This window comes from Sphaeramia orbicularis, chromosome 13 (genome assembly GCF_902148855.1).
Source record: "Sphaeramia orbicularis chromosome 13, fSphaOr1.1, whole genome shotgun sequence".
In the NCBI taxonomy this organism is placed as follows: Eukaryota; Metazoa; Chordata; class Actinopteri; order Kurtiformes; family Apogonidae; genus Sphaeramia; species Sphaeramia orbicularis.
This window is the reverse complement of record NC_043969.1, coordinates 21,297,168-21,318,052: the sequence shown is the minus strand read 5'-3', so window position 1 is coordinate 21,318,052 and position 20,885 is coordinate 21,297,168. Positions and strand designations below refer to the sequence as shown.

At 36.6% G+C, this 20,885-nt stretch overlaps 2 protein-coding genes across 3 annotated transcripts in view; both read left to right on the top strand.

Moving 5' to 3' along the window:
- pde2a (phosphodiesterase 2A) overlaps nt 1-11,587 on the top strand; it is a 182,084-nt gene extending 170,497 nt beyond the window's left edge. For both annotated transcript variants that reach the window (XM_030151865.1, XM_030151866.1), the window contains exons 20-31: nt 1,034-1,111; nt 1,221-1,343; nt 1,442-1,512; nt 2,705-2,827; nt 2,945-3,032; nt 3,597-3,644; nt 4,036-4,110; nt 4,220-4,319; nt 5,142-5,254; nt 7,672-7,710; nt 7,926-8,032; nt 9,902-11,587. In XM_030151865.1, the coding sequence (XP_030007725.1) occupies nt 1,034-1,111; nt 1,221-1,343; nt 1,442-1,512; nt 2,705-2,827; nt 2,945-3,032; nt 3,597-3,644; nt 4,036-4,110; nt 4,220-4,319; nt 5,142-5,254; nt 7,672-7,710; nt 7,926-8,032; nt 9,902-10,136 (1,200 nt within the window). In that variant the 3' untranslated portion in view covers nt 10,137-11,587. The remainder of the gene's footprint in view (nt 1-1,033; nt 1,112-1,220; nt 1,344-1,441; nt 1,513-2,704; nt 2,828-2,944; nt 3,033-3,596; nt 3,645-4,035; nt 4,111-4,219; nt 4,320-5,141; nt 5,255-7,671; nt 7,711-7,925; nt 8,033-9,901) is intronic.
- A 3,570-nt stretch (nt 11,588-15,157) lies between these two features.
- LOC115431481 (cullin-3-like) lies at nt 15,158-19,384 on the top strand. The gene is made up of 2 exons (XM_030151867.1): nt 15,158-15,424; nt 19,061-19,384. The coding sequence occupies exons 1-2, from the start codon at nt 15,362-15,364 to the stop codon at nt 19,367-19,369; spliced, it is 372 nt and encodes a 123-aa protein (XP_030007727.1). The 5' UTR covers nt 15,158-15,361; the 3' UTR covers nt 19,370-19,384.
- Nucleotides 19,385-20,885: the final 1,501 nt, after the last annotated feature.

Below are 20,885 nucleotides of genomic sequence, written 5' to 3'. Positions count from 1 at the left end.
AGATGCAAATGTCCAGTGCTGATGTTTTACCGTACATTTTTAAGTCACCTTCATTAAGTATCTCTCATGGAGTCCGACCTTTGAACGACTGCAGGTACTCAATAGTTTATCTGCAAACTAAAAAGATATTTGATTGAGAAAATAATTGCCTTCTAGGCAGCTCATTAATCATTTAAACATGACCAAATGCATTATTTATCAGGGCTCACCCTGTATCATAGTGGATGCTGTGGGTTGTAAAGAGCATGTCCCTTGTGTACTGAAATGTAAGCAGCATTCAGTTTGAGTTTAATGTGCTGCTCACTGGCCATGGAATTGTGATAGTGCTGAAAAATACTATAAAAAATAGGATTGCACTTAATTATGAATATTGGGCATTTGACATTATAAGAGACACACACCAACAGATCAGCATGCGAGTTCCTTATTAGAAGAAGCTAATAAGACATTAGCATTCATATTGGGTGTTGCCATTCACGAGTCCAAACATTTTAGCCTTTTACAATCAGACTTCTCATTGAAGGCAGGATTAATGACACGTCAACGTATCAGTCCATGTATTGAATTTAATGGAAGATGAAAACAAATATTTAGAAGTTTGCTTTCATGACATTTATTAAAGTTGACATTGAGTCATTACATTGTGCTGGATTCATCAAGGTTAAAATTAGGGACGCACAGAGTTTACTGATATCAGCTATTGGTAAAATATACAAATATATGTTTTTTTCAGGTTTATGTGATGTGTTGTATTCTTGGTTGTTTCATATGATTGTTAGATGATTGAACTGTTCTCATTCAAAGATGTTATTGCAAAGGCCTTAAAAATCTTTTACTGACGGTTCATTTATTTTTTATGTCAATTTCTTTCTTTCCCTGGCACAAAAAAACCCAAAACAAAATAAACAAGCAGAAAATAACATCGACATTAGCATGACCTAAAGTTTTTTTTTATACATCTACATTTTTATACATATGCACAATATTGGAAATGTTTCTACCTTTTTAAATGTTCCACTACTTGGTCCTCTAGTCTCTGCTCTACAAGAAAGTCCATGAAGCTCAGTTCAGATCCCATCTGGCCAATGAAATGATGATGTACCATATGAAGGTAAAATCACTTTCACACACCTCACTCATGTCTGTGCTCAGCACATGTGGTAATTACTGACACTGTCAAAATTGTGTACTCTATATCATTCAGTATGTGTGTGTTGCAGGTTTCAGAGGAAGAGGTCTCTAAGCTGCTGGTGAGTGGAATAGAACCAGTGAAAGAGATCCATCCCTGCTACGCTGAGTTCACATATACACCACGCTCGCTACCAGATGACACCACGCCAATGGTAAGGAGTGAACGAGGGAGACATTATAACGAACACAAAGAGTGGAAAAGACACAAATACAAACGTGATGTAACTGATCTTGTTGTGTGTGTCTGCAGTGCATCCTGAGCATGTTCGAAGACATGGGTTTCATCAACACCTACAAGATAGACATTCAAACTCTCGCCAGGTCTGACAAATTAGTCTTTTTTTGTTTTTCATTACTTAAAAAGTGTAACATAATTTCACCACTGTGTTGTTACTTGTGTCTGTACAGTATGACCAGTGTACATGTGTTTTTATGCTTGGGGTTAATATTTTACATTTGCAGACTTAACAGTTTTTCCTCAGTTGTTTTGGTGTGAACATTATCTAAGCTCTAGGTGCATTTGTCAAAAAGCTTTTATGCTACAGAACCACATCATTGCTCTCCTGTAAAGGGTCATAACTCACTCGAACGTTTAACCTCTGCCTCAAAACAAAAGTATTTGTCTGATATAAAAAGGCAGTGCCCTCCAAATGCCTTTGGCATGGTGTAAACAGTGGTCCCAGTGTTTAGCTACTTTGTCAAAAATATTCCTTATTTCAACATTTGAGTCTTTGCCATTCGACTCAATCAGAATAGTTTCCTCTAGCAAACTGAACACTATTCAGATTCAGATTACAATAGTACAAGGTTTTACATTACGCATTGTACTCACATTTCATGGAAATTGTTGCTGTATTCCTTATCTATCAGAAGTGTTGAACTGTGGTCAAAGTCTGTAAATACATTTGGAAAATCTATACTTATGAATAGCAGCTGTCATGCTTAATGTAAGACCAGATACTCTCCATGGTTAGTGTTGAAGTTCACTTTTCATCTGGTACAAAAAACATACATATTATGATAAAGACTTTTAAATAGGCCTGTCAGATTTTGACAGTTGAATGGACTATTGTGCATGTGATAATTAAAACAAAGAAAGAATTCATACACGTTTCAGTGAATATTGCTATTCAGCTGAGACCCAACATAATCAGTTTTGATCTGCAAGATACACGGTATTCAATTGTGCAAATTGTAGACATTTGTACAAGTGCACTGAAACATTTGTAATTTGTATAGATGAATGAGGAATTCAAATGAGTTGTGAGCAAGCGCGTGTGATGTTTTGCAATTATGTTTATCAATTGAGAACAGTGCCAAAATAATTTAGAAAAACTGGAAGACACCCACACATCGGAGGATGCAATCAGTTCTCAAGTAGCAAAAAGTATCCACAATTGACCAGTTTAAGGTTATCAAATTTAACTTTAGTTTGATGCGCTGTGTTTTTACTATATGAATTAGTTTTGACTTGTTGAGTTGTAGAGCCTAAATCCTGCTGTGTTTTTGACAGGTTCTGTCTGATGGTGAAGAAAGGCTACAGAGATCCTCCCTACCACAACTGGATGCATGCTTTTTCGGTCTCACACTTCTGCTACCTGCTCTACAAAAACCTAGGGCTGTCCAACTACCTCGAGTGAGTTTGCACCACGGATTTCAGCTGTTTTAATGCAGTAGTTCTTTAATTTTGCTCATTCTGCTGTAATGATGAAGGTTTTTTAGTCTTTCTCCCTATTTTTCTTCTGTTTTTTAGGGATATAGAGATTTTTGCTCTCTTTGTCTCCTGCATGTGCCATGATTTGGACCACCGCGGCACCAACAATTCTTTCCAAGTCGCCTCTGTAAGAACAATATTACGACTTTTTTCTGCTTTGGTAGAGAGTAAATTGAAATTGTCAGCAATTCCAGACAGGGACTTGTATAACAAGGAGAAAATGGCATGAATGAGAACATTTAAATCCTAAACACGTAGACAGATGAAAAGCAGAACTGAATGTGCACTTTAAAAATGTAGATTGTTAGAAGCTCGGGATGGAAAACGTCAATAAGAGCCTGACTCAGTCTGTATTTGTCAGCGATATCACAGAGGGGTTTTATCTTGGCATGTGTTGATTTGCTCCTGTGAGACGTGTCTACATCAATGTGATTGGAAGCCTGTTGCTTTGTTCCATTACAATCATACATAATATGCACAAATAACACAGTAGAACAGCTCGCATTGTACTATAAAGGTCGCACATCACTTTATTGGCTTTTTTTTATTTTTTATTATATTTCATTTTAAATATTTATAGCAGAGATGACAGATACATGAGACTGCTTTTTATTGAATTTAAATTTTTAATCAAATTAATAAATGCATACAATAACACATTGTGTTTCACATGTGTCTGTTTCTGTTTCAGCAATCTGTCCTGGCTGCTCTCTACAGTTCAGAGGGATCTGTGATGGAGGTACACTCACAGCCAGTAACAGCACATGGATGTGGGAGCACTGCCTGAAAACTAATCAAAACTCATTTTAACCAGACAGCATGGTGGTTATGAAGTCTTGTGTATAACTACAGGATATCATAGTGTCTATTCTGCAAAATGAAAGTACATACTGATAACATTCAACAGAACTGTATATGAGGTGTTTCCTCAGTTCTACATTTCACTGTAGTATCTATTGGAAGGCTTGTGTTCTAGTATGACCCCTAGTGGTCAAAATCTAACCTTAACTGTGGTAATAAATAAAGCAATGAGAGACGTCAGCGCAGAATCTGCTTTTGCCTTTTGGATCATGACTTGTCATCCCTTTAGAAGCATTGTTTTAATGCCATCTATGTATCTGCCATGACAGAGACATCACTTTGCCCAGGCCATTGCCATTCTGAACACTCAAGGCTGTAACATCTTTGAGAAGTTCAACCGGAAGGTGAGATATTTAATCTTACAATTACATGTTTCAAATATCACATGTTATCTCTTTAATTCACTGTATTATGCTATCTGTGTTAGCTACAGTTACTTTGGATGTTTTCTAGGACTACCAACGCATGCTGGATTTGATGAGAGACATCATTCTGGCTACAGACTTGGCTCACCACCTTCGCATTTTCAAGGATTTGCAGAAGATGGCAGATGGTAGGTTTCAGTAGTTCAGGACAATACAAACAAACCACTCTCTGCCTTGGCCTTTTCTCACAACGTAGATCAGCAAAGCAGTGTTTGGTTTATATAGCTGATCTCTGTGACACCAAACTAGCATTTTATTTCATGTTATTGAATTCAAAGGTATTGCATTCACAAGACTCTTTCACTGATAAATGGTTTTTGCTGTATAGGCTCCTTTTGTATATATAGATCTTATATTTTTATTATTTGAGAGGTCAAACTCACATCTTTCATCTCAACATACTTAAAAATCCTCTTCTTTTATTGGAGTATTTACCCTTTTGAAGCGACAGTTGCTTACTGTAATCTTATGTAATATAATTGGCTGTAACCTTCTGGCCGGTGGATTGCTATGCCTGAATGCAACTAATTATAAGTCATCCTGAATGAATGTCTCCTTAGTGGAATCATTTTTGAGCCGTTAAAGCAATTCAAGGATATTAAAAGCTTCTAAATAGGCGTGCAATTACTTCACTCCACGGAGTGTGTGACTTGTCAATCACAAACTGAAATATTTCCCCAGAATGGATGTATATGGTGACAGGATGTGATTTAGGCATCATTCCCTCCCACCAAAAACCATAAAACAACTGTTACTGAATTTTACACTGTCTGCTTAGTTGCTGCTTTTAATTATTAACATGTATCAGTGCAAAGTAAATGTTGGTCTGTTTAGAAACAAAATTTAACCACATAGTTGTTTGCCTTGGATTTTTCACAGAACTTGAAACTAATTTATTAACTCGCATTATAATTGTGAAGATGTTTACAGTATATTTGTGTTTCTTTCAGATGGATATAATCCAAAAAGGCGTACCCATCGCTCAATGCTGCTGTGCCTGTTGATGACATCATGTGACCTGTCAGACCAAACCAAGGGCTGGAAGACAACGCGCAAGATTGCTGTCAGTTCCAAATCCAGATTTTGTGTGCTGTGCTGTATTTATGAAGCGTATATCTTCATGCACATATATATTCACATATTTTAGCAGGTGGCAGATAAAAAAAAGACCACAGTGTCATCTTTAGTTTTCATTGTTTTTAATTTTCTGTATGGACATAACAAGATTTTGTTTTCTTTCTGTATTTTTTCAGTTTGAGTGAGGTCATGGGGCATTTAGACTTATATATAAGTTAAAGGTTAAAGCTAGTCTGGCTTGTAGGATATACTGTGGTGGAATAAAGGTAACCATTTGAGTTACTCTTCCATTCAGTTATCTGCCGTATGGTAATATTATCCATTGCCATTTCCCCCCTCGCCACATGAAAGACGCAATGACCTGCAACTTTTTATGCCGCATTTACTTTTGTGAGGATTTAGTCATTTTAATAACATTTCCAAAACATCAATGGATGATTCCCAACACTGCCGCACTACTAATGAAGGCTGGAAATACGTTAGGCCATGTGACACTACGTTAAAGGTGCATGGGCAACAGGCTTTTCCCAGGTGCCCTGACCCAGCATCCATAATACTTTGGAAACAAATGATAATAGGACAGGGCAAGAGGTTTGGGGTTGAATGATATTCCCCTAATGGTTAGGGTTAGGTAAGCGGTGTGAAAACAGCACAAAATAACAAAAGAAGAAACAAAAAGATGCAGAGGCATGTAGAGGCATGTAGTTCTGTAATAGCCTTCAGTGTTTCTTTATTTTGATCAATAATAGTTTAGTAATGCCACTTATGTATTAACCCATAAAGACCCAAACATCCACTGTCGACCAAAAGTATCTATTGATCTAAACTGTTGATCCACTAATCCTATCAATACATGTAAATAATTGGTGTAAAATACAGTTTGTCATCTTTCATGTTCATCAAATATGACCCATTTAGATGTTCAGAGGCTCCGTAGTGAACGTGGAAACACCATCATCTTCTGCAACATTGATTCACAAGTAAAACCCATGGAGTTGGATGAATGACAGGGAATGGATACACTGGGTTTATGTTCAGTTAATGATATATTTTACTGAAAAAGTCACTATTTGTTCAATTTTTTTCTGCTTTGATATAATAACCTTTGACTTTACTCTGAGCTTTAATGAATATCCACATGATCAGTCAATTAAATATAGGAAAATACATAATTTACATTGAAAAAAATGCAAAATCCAGAGGTTAATATTATAATAAATGGTGATAAATATCTTAGGAAAGGTTAAATAAAGAGAAAAATTCATTTAGTAACTGCCACAAAAGTCATACTGAGTCCTTATGCATTAAAGAGGGGGTGAGAGGCCAGAGGAACACACTTTCCATCTGGCTAAATTAGGTGTTGATGGATTATGATTTATTTATGTCATGCAGGGGTCAAGGTGCACTGGCCTTGGGTTTTGCCGGAATGAAAGGCCTCCCATGACACCGCAAAATAAATAAATAGATCAAAACCACAAAACCCCACACCTAAATAACTTATCTAAAATTCAGAACCAGAGGTAAACATATAGAAGGACAACTAAGAACAAGTAAATGAGAATAAAATTTAGATATTTTTCAACCATGGGGACAGTGGATGTTAAAACTTAGGAGTTGGAGACTAGTATAGTGTACTGTATGGTGTAGTGTATACTGGAATCATGCAAATGTTTTCCTTTGCAATGTAATCAGTCTTTTATTTTAGTATTTATTGAAATCAGACCAGTTGTCAACAGGGCAGTCCCAATGATTCCTCACATAATAATGAGTATAATGAGTATACAGGAAATTGACCCATTTCTTAGACAATAAAGATTATGAGATAGTAAAGCCATAAACAGTAGGAAACAACATTTCAATCTATATTCCATGATATTCCATTCTCTACTCTATTTTAGGATTATACTTAATCTTGTTCTGCCCCCTTTTAAAGACCAAACCTCTGACCCCCATCCTAAATCCTTCACCTAAATCTGTAAAACACCTTCAGTAAATGCACAGTAATCCTTTCCCTCAGAGCTAAAACACATTTCTGTTTAAGACACAGTGACAAATTATGCTACAATACAATATCTGGCTTTTATTGGTATCAGAAGGTGCAGTTATCGCTCAGTGACCAGAAAAAGCATTAGGAATAATTACATTTAGTTTTATGATACATCACAGTCTAGTTAATATTTGCAAACATGGGAAGTGTCTGCCAAAGCTGAGAGTGCAGTTATGCATTAAACAGAGCGTATGTATCTACAAAATGTATTTAAAAAACAAACCAAAAAAAAGTACTCTCTTTCAACAAGGTTTTAAGTTAATGCTTATTGCATCTTATGTTTGTACAGCATATCACTGTGAAATTAAATGAACTCATTTAAACAATAGTTGATGTGTGCCTTTTTACATCCACAGGAGCTGATTTATAAAGAGTTCTTTTCTCAAGGAGATCTGGTATGTGTTGGTGTGCAGTGTCTGCTAAATGATATGTGAAATTATTTGCCATGTGGCTGAAGTGTGTGTCATTTTACACAACAGTGAACTCATTACTCATGTCTGTCTTTATTGTGTGTTTGTGTGTTTGTGTGTGTGTGTGTGTGTGTGTGTGTGTGTGCGCGTGTGTGTACATGCGTGTGCGTACGTGCGTGTGCGTATCTATGCGCGTGCAGGAAAAAGCCATGGGAAACAGGCCCAGTGAAATGATGGACAGAGAGAAAGCATACATCCCAGAACTACAGATCAGCTTCATGGAACATATCGCCATGCCCATTTACAAGTACGTACCAGAAACTCAGAAATGCAAAATAAGTTAGACTTTATTTCACAGATTTTAGTTTTAATGCTGCTGTAGGCAGTATTTTCAAGTGAACAATGATGCTCATAGTCATAAAACCACAGATAAGTGTCATCTAAGTCTGTTTCAGCTTATTGTTTTGGCTTCATAGCCTGTATCTTTACTGTTCTCATTCCCTATCACCAATCCCATCAACATCATTTCCAGCTGCAGCAGACAGCTGTTGTCATAAAGGGCTCTGTTAAACTTACTGTGAACTACCTGCACCAAACTGCACACAAAGTAAAGCACAATCTGCTGAGGATAGACAGATTTGGGGATTATTGGATTCATGAATGACTGCATCTGTAGGAGATGGAAACAACAGCATGACAAACAGTGTATAAAACAGGTACACATAAAAAAAACACAAAGACAAATACTGTTGTTTGTTGTACACTTATACCAGTAAAGTTGGAATAAAATATTTTTACCTCTTCTCATGAAAGGATTGTGACATTTTTGTTTATTCTTGATAGATAAAGTGTAACTGGGACTCAGTGTGGAATCATTGCACTGTGTCAAAGGTGATTACTGATATGTAGAAATAGGAATAAAAAGAGGGCTGTGTCTGAAAACAGACTTTATGGGCAACAGTGTATATCTCAAATAGATTAGATAGTACAGCCCTCTTTAATATCTAGATACATCAGGCCTTTTACATCACCAAAATGTGTTGTGTCATCAAAATAAAAAATATATATATATGTCTGTAAATGCAGACTCGCTGCAGACCTGTAGGTAAGTGTCAGTGCATATGTCAGAAAAAGTTGGAAGCTGAGTGGACTCTTATCCATACAACCCCTACCAGAATTTGTACATCTGCATTTTTGCTGGCAGTGACTAAAAGGATTTTATTCTGGTAATTTTTTAGCTATGGCCTAAAGCTGATCTTTCCACTCAAATATAACTCATATCTGTTTTTTCATGACATTGTGAACAGAACAAGTTTCATACAATGTAATGTTTTACATTACATTGCATATACATTAACATAGTGTAGAATAAATCCAAACTATAATAAATACTAGTGAAGTCCTGCACAATTAATATTGATAATACTTACATATTTTAGTCATTTTTTAAATGCACTACTTCAGTTTTTAGTGGAGAATTTTCACTGTGTTCATTAGTATTTTACTGAAGGGAATGAACTGAATACACTTCCAGCTCCATGGCTTTTTTACATGTCATTCAGTTTGGGATCATGACCAGTTTGCAGTGTTCTCTGATATCTATAACATTTTTAAACAAAAAAATAATAAAACAATAAAGTCAGATTTAAGCAGTAAATTAGAATTGAGCTCTCGGGATGGCAGCATGAACACAGTCCTAATGACACATTAGAAGTACTACATCATAGTATTGATGCAGTAATAAATAAGAGAACATTTTTCCCCTTACTGCCTTTATTTTTTTTTAGCTGTTTTTTTTCTGTTATGTCTCTAGAGTCATTTTTGTGCAGTATATCTTGGTATACAGTGTTTAATTGTAATAATTGCCTAAGAAAAGAAGTGGGATAGACTTATAGTTGCCACAGAGCCAGATATTCATAATATTCCAGGAACTGATGACAAGCAAAAAAGAGTTTAAAAGACAGTGAGCACTGAATTTACATTTGTCAGTGAACAGAAACATGACTCCAACAGCATGTTACTGAAGATTCAAATTTGACTCAAATGATTTGTGTCAAAAGTGTTTGTGATTTACTTTACAGTTCTTAACATTGTCAAATTCCCGGACTCATGTTTCCAGGCAATGTCTGCTGTAGAATCACCACTGACAGTCTTTAACTTCCTGTTGTCCTGATAGGCTGCTGTCTGAATTGTTACCTGGGGCCACTGAGCTGTATGAGAGAGTGGCAGCAAATCGAGAGCAGTGGACCAAAGTGTCCCACAAGTTCACCATCCGAGGGTTGCCTAGCAACAACAGCCTAGACTTCTTGGACCAGGAGTATGAGCTACTGCAGGCCCAGGGCGCTTTTGGGAGCGACGACCACTGCCTCAATGGTTGCCTTGACGATGCAGAAGGAGGGAGGGGTCAGTGACAACAACGACCTGCTGGTAGTTCTGAAGATTTCTGTGGTCCAATAAGAGGCTGAGGATACCTTTTTAGCGACCAAGGAGGGAGGGGTCTCTCTGCTGTCAATCACTTTGATGCTTAGTGGGTCATGCAGATATGCAGGACAAACTAATTGAATCAGACAAGTGATTTGAAACAAGTGGATTCATCTGAGCTGGTTCTGTGATTAGATGCCACACATTGTTGTCTCTCCAGTTCAGGAAAGCAGAAGGTGGTGACTTTATCTTTTTCAGCAGCTATACTGGAAAAAAGTTTTTACCACAAGTCACATTCATACAGTACCGATCCTGATTAAGATTGTAAAAACACACACACTGACACACACATGCACATTCTGTTTAGACACATAAACACAACAGAAAAAAAATATTCTTATGGTAAAAGACTACTTCAACATGTAAAAGTGAGATAAAGTGCTATACTTTCTGTAAGATGTTTCATAATAGCTTATATTGATTTTAATGGCTCAGCTTTGTTCACATACAAGCAGCTCGGTCAAACAGCAGCTGCCATAGTCCCTCACCTGATGCTTTTGAATGCATGCTGTATGGACACATCATGTATTATTCCTTTTGGTCAGTGTTGATTTCTCCAAGGCAATTAAGAAATTAATGCAGTTCATTTTTATACCATCTGAGAAGATTTTTTGTATTCAGCTGTTTAAAAGATATTTAATTAATTCGTGAGCACGAAGTTGTAAAATGAGATTTTAGTTCATTTTGCTAAGATGACATTTTATCCATCCCGTGTGTCACTTCATTTTTTATTTATTTTATTTTTTCATTTGGGGGGGTTCAATGGACAACTTGACAATCACATCAACTCAATGACAGTTACAGATCCCTAGCCATAACTCTTTACTTCATACATAATAAAACATTACAGAAAATATTCCTGTGTATTTTAATTGCATGTCACTGCATCAATTATACATCAACACCTCAAACAGCTAAAACTCATGCACACTCTATTTATTTATTCATTCTCTGTCATCTCATTCCCTTATAACTCTCAGTTTCTCATTCTGTTACATATTAGTTTGCAGATTTTTTTCACAAAACCACATTAGGTAGAGTGTAACTGAAGCCCTTTAAAAGATCCATCTCATCTGTTAGTGTAAATGTGCCAGAGTAGAGCGTGTTATATGGAGTGTGCCATTGAGTGTGTCAAATGGATCTGCCTTATTGCGCATCTTTGCTGCCTTTCTTAGAGCTTTTAATATATAAAAATTTAAATAAAGAGCCTGTTTAGTATGTATGTTGTATATTTGTTAAGATGTAGTTTGAGTATCAGTGTGTTGACTGAATGATCACCATGCTCAGAATATGTATATTTGTGATATATCTATGTGAAGACCTCAGATGTCATGTCTTTTCACTACTTTCTATCTTGAGTTATCTATAAAAAAGAAAAAAACACCAGTGGACATTAGGAAAATACAGCAGTATTTTGTCATTTCTTGATACATCCAGAAATTATATTAAAACGGCACTAGAGATGTAGCCATCATAGACATTGTGCTCTCTGAAAAGCATCAGCTACTGTTAAAACATCTTAAATCAGCCCAATGCAGGAAACACGAGAGGGACTTCTATCGCAACACAGGAAAGTTACATGAAGAGAAACTTGTGATATTGTATATGTAGGCTGCATGTGGACGGCTGAGAGTTTGTGAACGAGTGAGTGGATGAACATGTGGGTGTGAAGATAAGAGAGAGGGAAAGTGGGAGAGAGAGGGAGACCCAAAACACATCAGGTACAATACCAGTTTTAGAATACAGAGTGTCTAGTATAACTGATTACAACAGAGATGAGTGATCTGTCCGATGTATTTCCCCTTTTATGCAGCCCTCATGAATTCAGAATAAAATAAATAAATAAATTATATGTGTATATATATATATATATATATATATATATATATATATATATATATATATATATATATATATATATACACACACACACACACACACACACACACACACACACATATATATATAATCTTGTTGATGAACTTGTTTAATCTGCTGTATGAACTGAGTCTTTTATGCTGATGAGAATTAAAGGTCATACAGATACATTTGTAGAAGAGCCTCTCTCTCTCTCAAGCTCTTTCTCTCACAGGTAGTTTTCCCATTGTTGTTATTTTAACCACTATTTCATACGTACCTGCCTTTTTCATGTGCAATATGAAGTGTCTGCCTCTGTGATGTTGCATAGATTCCTATGTAAATACCTATGCCTCTTGTTAAATTATTACTTTAGGTATGCGTTCACAAAGGCATTAAAGTGTTAGATCATGATATTTCCATTGAAAAGGTCAATGGACTGATAATGTTAATCCTAAAATGCTTTTGAGAGTACAAACCCAGGACAGTTTCTACATTGAGTGTGTCTGTCCCTGATGTATGTTATAGAAAGTCAGGGCTATATGTGCCAAGCAAACATTTTCTACTTCCTGGTTAAGCTGCGAAGTGAAAACCAGACACGCTTTTAAAATATTTTCTCTAATGTCTGGGTGATGTTTAGGGCTCTGTTCATATTTCAACTTTCTAATACATCATGACTAGATCTGACTTTGCTGCTTGTCCAGGAAGTAAAAACTCAATCTATTTCATCACAGAACAGCAGGACCTGTCATTGTAATGATCACCTGTGACATTTGTTAAAAGTGGCAAAAATATAATTATTGTAAATAACAAAGTTTTAAAAGAAAATGTTACTGGATTATCTGTCATTATTACAATGATAAGTATTTCAATTCTGTAATGTATTTAAAGTGGTTGTATCCTGTTCTCCTTTTTCATGCCATTTTTGAACCACCCCAGGCTTAGACTTCCAGAAAGAGGGCATGAAAGAAAATTATGTGTATTTAGGATATACATATGCTATTCTACCACAAATAAGAACCCAAATTAATCTGAAAATGTATAAATGATGCTTATATTGAGGACTCTCTCCAGTCATCTGTTAATTATTAGTTTTTGTTGAGTTCTGAGTGCTGATGGTCTTGTTCCTCTTCAAATGTAATGAACAAGAAGATTTTTAAGAAGACAAATGGAAAAAATTTTGATTTTTTTTTTTCTTTCTTTGAATAAATCTGGTGAAAGGCTTGTTTGTTGATTGCTTTCTATATATGTCCACAATAATATTACATAAGTAACAACATACATACATAGTTCCCAGTGAAACTGTACTTGGTTGCCTCAACAAAAAGTACTGGTATTGATGCTACAATCACCATAAAGACATTTCTGTCAGTCCAACATACTGATACATACTGTCTGGGCACGACCAGATTAGCAAACTGGGCCCTGAGGCCAAAACTGGCCCCTCAACCCATCAGTTAGCATTGTCTCTTCTTCCTATGGTATGCATACTTTAAACAGTCAGGTACAAAAATCCTAACTTGTTTGTACAATCTACTGAAATTATTTGAACACGTCTCCTGTGGTGATATGCCCAAATTAAAGTTGATTCATTTTGTCTAGGACAGGTGTAACCTATGGCTCTACAACCACATGCAGGAGTGTGTACTTCTACTTATTTCAGGTGGCTTTAATTCACTACAAGACAAAAAAAATCCTCATGAAATAATGTCATCTCCAATGCCAAGACAGCTCATTGAATGCAAGTTAAAATGAAATACCACAATGAGAAAAGTAGGTTTAAACTGACCTAAATGTTGATATGCAAATCAGAAACACACACAAGTTCAGCTGAAGCTTTAACATTAAAAATCTTATAAGGGACCCATTCAACTTCAAATCCAAAAAGGTGACGGTTCTAGTTTGAAGCGTAAGGTTTGTTAGCCTACAAATCTTGACATCTGGCCTACAAAAACTCTACCAAACAGGCAAATTTAAATTGTTTTCCTAATGAAAATGTGCATTATTTGTTATCTAATGCCTACATTTAAATGGCTCAAACATTCTTTGTGGCTCCATACTGATTTTTTCCCCCTCTTTCTGGCCAGAAATGGCTCATTGGACAGTAAATTGTGCTCCTAGAACACAGATCAGTTAAGAATTTGCTCAACCAAAATTGATCTTGATGAAGCAAATAGAATTTTAAGCAAGCATTTTCCTTAAATCAAGTGCATCACGGCATAGGCTTGATTTTCTACTAGAAGTTGCATCCTGAGTGGACTCAGAGGGCACAATGCAACCAAGCATCTTATCTATGTTGAAATAATAGCATACCAAAAAGGTAACTTTAAGTATGCTTCAAAGTGTACTTTCATAAACTAAAAAAGGAATTAGAAGTTTATTATCAGTAAACTAATAGTACACTAAATAGGCAACTTCAAGTATGCTTCAAAGTGTACTTTCTTAAACTAAAAAAGGTACGAGAAGTTTATTATTAGTAAACTAATAGAATACCTACAAGATTACCTTACATATGCTTTAAAGTGCGCTTACATATATTACAATTGGGCCATTTTAGTCCCAAGAAGTTTACTTTGAATATACTGCTAATATGTTTGTATCAGTATACTTTGTACATAAAGGTATACTTTGGGATGGATACTTTAAACTTAAGTATACTTAATAACATGTAGTTGAGGCATACTTCTTTTTGGTATGGGTGTTGGCACTGAAAACTTGAAAATGTACAAGTGCATAACATTGTCACAAACATACAATATATTTGAGCAAAATTTATGATGCATTTCTGTATATAGTCAGATTTTAATGTTTGATGCAGATGAGATTGGGTATTTTAGGAGTGGTGCAAAGTAGTAACTTTAACTCGCAGCTGTCAAATTACTAGATGAAAACAAATAGAACAATATTTTAAGATGTACTGCAGCAGTAGCCTATAAAGTGTGCTAATTAGTGGTTCTAAATAGACAATTTCTGAATAAATGCTCCTGCATCTGAACTCTGGTAACTTGTCTCATGTTTTCAGTGGCACAGGTGACAGAAAACTTAAGGAAAATGTTGATATCTCGCGTGAGTTGGAGTGCGTGAGCTCTGCGCAATGAGAACTGCAGGTAGTCCGCCATTGCTGTATGAAGAACTATCGGATTTGGCATTTGGCTGTCAACAATAAACTTGCAGAGCCGGGACGCGGAGCTACGAGGTCGAGTGAAAGCTCGTCGGTTGCTCCATAAACCAGTAGTCATCCCCGTCCCTCCCCGGAGAACATTTTCATGTGAATACAGAGCCCACGGTCGAGGCAACCATGTCCAATCTCAGCAAAGGCGGCACCAAGAAGGACACCAAAATGAGGATACGGGCCTTTCCTGTAAGTGCACACCGCAGTAGGTGCTCTGTCTGCCCGACAGGCGGTGACTCGATCACCGTGGTCTGAGCCGCTGGCTACATGCTAACAGGCTAACCAGCTGAGTAGCAGATATGACTTGCCTGTCCGTAAACAAAGTGCAGCCGTCAAACGTTCTGTTGCGTCTACTTTCAGTGGGTCAGCTACGTAGATGTCTTGTAATTGTATAAGCACGATGATAACTTTAGAAAACACTTTTTGACGGAGCACTAACGTTAGAATAATAACTCCCCATACATTAGCTAGCAGGTTGATTTGTCGACATACTGACTGGTTGGTTAGCCGAAGCTGTCTTTAGCCTTGACTGTTGACACTTGTTGTTTTGATTGTTTGGTGCTTTTATTTCAATTCAATGATGTGTTTCTGTTTAATGTATGCATTAGTTTGATGTATGTGTGAGGAAGAGCCAGGTGTATTCAGACATTCCCTAAGAAACGACAGCTTCGGCTCCACCGTGTAGATGGATGCTAATGGGAAACTAAAGAGCTAACGCAGTTTTGGGATTGTATTAAAACATCTATCAGTCCAAGACGTTATCCTTTTTCATTCAGTCAGTCATTATTTCAGCGCATATATCGTGATATAGAGTTCGTCTGTTCGTCCACCTGGCGCTTCCTTTGTCTGGAAGATAGTGGGAAACCTCATTTATGAACTGACCTCATTCTGCATTAAATGGCATTTCAATCCGCCTATAACTAGAGGGGTATTGCAGACATTACTGAAAAGACTCAAGTTATGGATCTGGAGTTGTTCGGTAGGAGTAGGAGCCCCATATTTTCCCAAGGACTTTAACTTATGTGAGCCTGTTGAATGTGGCCCAGTTTTAACAGACCTGCTGCATGGAACTGCATCTTGGCATGCATGTGTTTGGGCTTGTCTGCAGAGAAGGAGCACACACTGTTCTTCATAAGACATGACACTTGTTAGATTTGTACAGACCTATAAGTCAGTCTTATAGAGAAGGTCAGGGGTTTATTAGGGTTTTTTCAATAATTAGAGGTTTGTACTAACTATATGCTCCAACTGTGCTGAAACTATCAACCTCTCATTCATATGCACCTCTAAAGTTTGACAGATTGAACAGATTTACCAGCCACACTGAACAAATGACAACTACTAGTTGTTATAGCTGTTAGTCACAGTGCTGTTTTGGCAGTGTGTGATATTCTAGAATTTAACAATATTTTTTAAAAAAAACAACAACAAAAAAACAACTCAATAATGATAGGTAATCCTACAGTCAAACTTTGTGAACATATAATGGCATCTAGAATTTAGTTAAAGTAACTTAGGTTTAGGCTTGCTTGGAGGCAGTTCATTAGTCTGATTTTGGGTTTGTGATATAAATAGTGAAGTTGGCTAACTTAGAAGACATTTCACTACTGTTTGGATACAATATTATTCAGGATTCCTACCCAATCTGGAAGTGTGAAATTTTATTATAATAATTTCCAGGTCTAAATGTGGAAACATTGTTGAGTTTCGAGTGTTTGCCCCTATTTTGGTTTAGAAGAAGTATAAAATGTGTAATTCCTTTTTGTGGCATCCTCACCACAACGTAGTGTGAGACCAAGACAGATTCAGATTCAGTGATGAACCCACCACTGACTGATCTGATTGTAATGTACGTTAACGACTGGATTCTGAAACCATTTCAACGTCTAGATCTTTACACGTAGACCTCAAATTTGTTCTGAAAATATGCAGAGTCATCTGGAAATTTGATTTTGGAAAAGTGTGGAATTTTGAAATGGAAAATGTGGAAGAATGTTTCTTATCTCAACTCGAGTTTAGTTTGTCTTAGTCTCCTTTCTGTATGTAATAGCATGTGTGCTGTTTGGGAGGGAATTTGTAACATTCAGGTTTTCCTTGCTTGAGTTTGCACTAAATTCCAATAGCCAGGTATTGTATCATCTCTCCTGTTCTGGATTCAAATGTTCTGGCACAGTAACGGCAGTCCTTGTAACTGCTACAGGCTCAACGGGAACAAGTTAGAACAGCATGTTGTCAGACCACGTTTGCAAGGAAAATTGTCTACTACTAATGTGTCCAGAGCAGGAAGAGATGTGACAACCATTTTAAAATAGATAATGGTGAAAACTTCTGTATGCGCTCCCATATTGTACAATTGCATATGTGCACCTAAAAGAGACAGATGCAGTTTTATGGAAAAGTCTTCAATGAAGAGAGTATTGGAAGTGATTTTTCCCTCCTTACCTCTGCAGGAATGTGAAGTGTTTGAAGCAGGTGACATTTTTTGAGTAATATTCATTAGTAGAACACTGACACTGTAAAAGAGATGTCATGACTTTTTTCATGTGAGCTGCCTCTACCCTTCATTTTTAGAAAAAATACCCCCAACACCAAAGGGCAACCATAGCTGTAATCCCAAACAACTTTATTCCAAAGTATATTTTGTGAAAATAATGAATTGCTGTTTTTAAGAGCCTTGGAGATAATATTATATGGCGTGTAGGATCAGGGTAAAACCAATCTCTTTACTTTGTATAATTCAGTTTAATTGGTTCATAGATGTATGAATAAAGAGGTTAGATGTCACAAATATTGTCAGTGGAGGAAGCAGTAATTGCAATTCTTGAAAAATCTGTCATTTCAGGTAAAATACAGGAGGCAGTTCTTCGTTAACAACAAATTGAATTACTCAAAGTTGTCATCATCTGATTCTAAAAGGATATAGACCTGAACTTTTTGGCTTTACTTACAAAGAACATCCTCAGTTTTCCACTTAATTACCAGCTGGACTTGTTTTCTATTATGTTGCAGAGTAAAGCACTAAGAAATAGGGGTGGGTGATATGAAAAATAATCATTCATTCATTCATTCTCTGAACCTGCTTTAGCCTCACTAGGGTCACGGGGTTCGCTGGAGCCTATCCCAGCTACTTATGGGCAAAGGCGGGGTACATCCTGGACATATTGCCAGTTCATCACAGGGCAGAAAAAAATCATATTACAATAATTTTTTTCATATCAGATGATATTGATATGTATCACAATATAAATCAAATCACTTTTTTGTCAATCTTAAATTTTTCGCTACCCATAAATTAGTTGTGAAGACATCAGAAGGTTATTTTTTATTTAAATAGGACTTATTTTCTGTCAGAGGTTGAACATGACAGATGGGCTGAAGAACAATATACAACTGTTTCAGATAAATAAAACAGGTAAATATATTTAAAACAAAAGCAAAAGTCTGACCAATAGGCAAAACTTTCAAGTTTTAAAAGAGCACGCAAATAAAACAGATCATCCTCACGAAACAATGCCAGGTTATATACGTGGGGGTGCGTCACGTAGCTGCCATAACTGGCATAAACCGAAAATAAAACTTAACATGCTTTGAACGTCTGACTCCCGGCTTCCATGTCACACCCTACTTTTCAGTAACCCTGTTGCCCCCGTCACTGAATTTTATCGAAATTGTATCGAGCATGTCTTATATTTCTATCGAGGAAAAGTTATATCGCGATATATATTATTATCGTTTTATCGCCCAGCCCTACTAAGAGATTATGTTGGAGATGATGCATTGATAATGACTCGTGATGTTTATCTTATTCTACATAACCTTTTGCAGATGACTATGGATGAGAAGTATGTCAACAATATCTGGGACCTTTTGAAAAATGCCATCCAGGAGATTCAGAGGAAGAACAACAGCGGCCTGAGTTTTGAGGAACTGTACAGAAATGCATACACCATGGTGCTTCACAAACATGGAGAGAAGCTCTACACAGGCCTGCGAGAGGTCGTCACCGAACATCTTATAAACAAAGTAAGCTTAACACAATTTCATCAGGGTGGCCAAGCATTTTACAGGTTTTTACATAAATCATACAGGCTGTTGGTTTTGCGAAACTCTGTGCACTGGCTTTATATGAAATGAATATCATTTTAATTCTGAATCTGAGGCAGGCACATGTATCCTGTTCATCTGTCATAGGAAATTTTCTCATATGGAGACATAATTGCCGTAAGCTTGGTCAATATTCCTGACACTTACAGCCAAATAATGACACATTGCTTGCAGATAAAAAAAATAGATTAATGCTGCTGTTTTGTTTTTACAGCCTCATCCTTTACTTATTCTCTTACTGACTGTGAACCAGTCATGCATAAGTCTTGTACTAGATTTAGAGACACTGGATTTGGCTCATTTGGTAATAATTTGTTGGACAAAATGAGACCGAGACAGTTATATGGTCTGTCTTTAGTTTATACTGTCATATTCATGAAATGAAATAGGGGCATTGATTAAAGCTTTCATTTGAATTTAAGCCAGCTGCTTGAATGCCTCTTTTCCTACTTGGTGCTAAAAAGAAATTATTGTAAGCTGCATATTAGAATTCATAGTAGTACTTGAGCTCTGGGCCATCTTTTCAAAAGAAGGATAATGCTAGAAAACAGAAGATATTTCCATTCACAAGCATCCTGATAAGGGTGAGCTTAGAAAACTAGGAAATAATGGAGATTGCAGATGTTTTTGCTCAAGTCTTGTATAATGGGCGACTGTGTCAGGATTACTCAGACCCTCTTTTGGACAGATTCCTCATTCCTTTTACTGAAGTACTGAGGTGTGTGAATAGGTTATTTGAGTTTTAAAAAATTTTCAACACTGTAAGTAGTATAATGCATTATTTGCGTGTAGAAACACATTGTGAGAGAAATTTTAGAAGTGCCAGTTGTATTGTCTTTATTCTAAGATGTCTGCCTGGAAGAATTGCTGAGGGACTGTAATCCAGTGCTGAGAATTTGTTTCAAAATTCCTGCTAATAAGTCAGCAAAAGATTTTCTTAAGCTGTCACTTGCATTTTATTGTGTATAACTAGCAACAAATTAAGTTTGGCCATGATTTCTAGAGTGAGAGCTTTGCTGCCACTTATAGCATGCAGAAAACCAGGGTGGAATATTTTTGCAGCCTGCTGCTGAATACCAACCAGATGATTTTACAGCTTAATTAAATGCACATTCTCAGCTTGGCAGGCTTAGCAAATGAACAGTCAGTGAATGTCAACAAGTAAGGGATCAAAGAAGAGAGAACTGACACCTTAGTGTGTTTTTATTATCTAATAATGAGCCACATATCACTTTCATGAAAAAGATGGTGGCAATTACTTGGAACCTAAAATATGATTATTTGCTTCAAGTTACCCGTAGTTCAAATGAACTGATCTCACTTCTGCTCAGTGCAACTGAAGGAACCATTGTAGATGAAATTACATTAACAATAACTTTCCACTGTTCAGTCTTAAGCCTCTTCCTAGTTTAAGCCAAGTGACTGCTGCCACTTGGAATGACTTAATATTAAACGTCTCTAAGAGTGGTACAGTATGAACGTTGGTTCAGATTGATGATGAGCACTGACTCTGTGGTCAGAACATGTGGTTTTTCCAGATAACTTT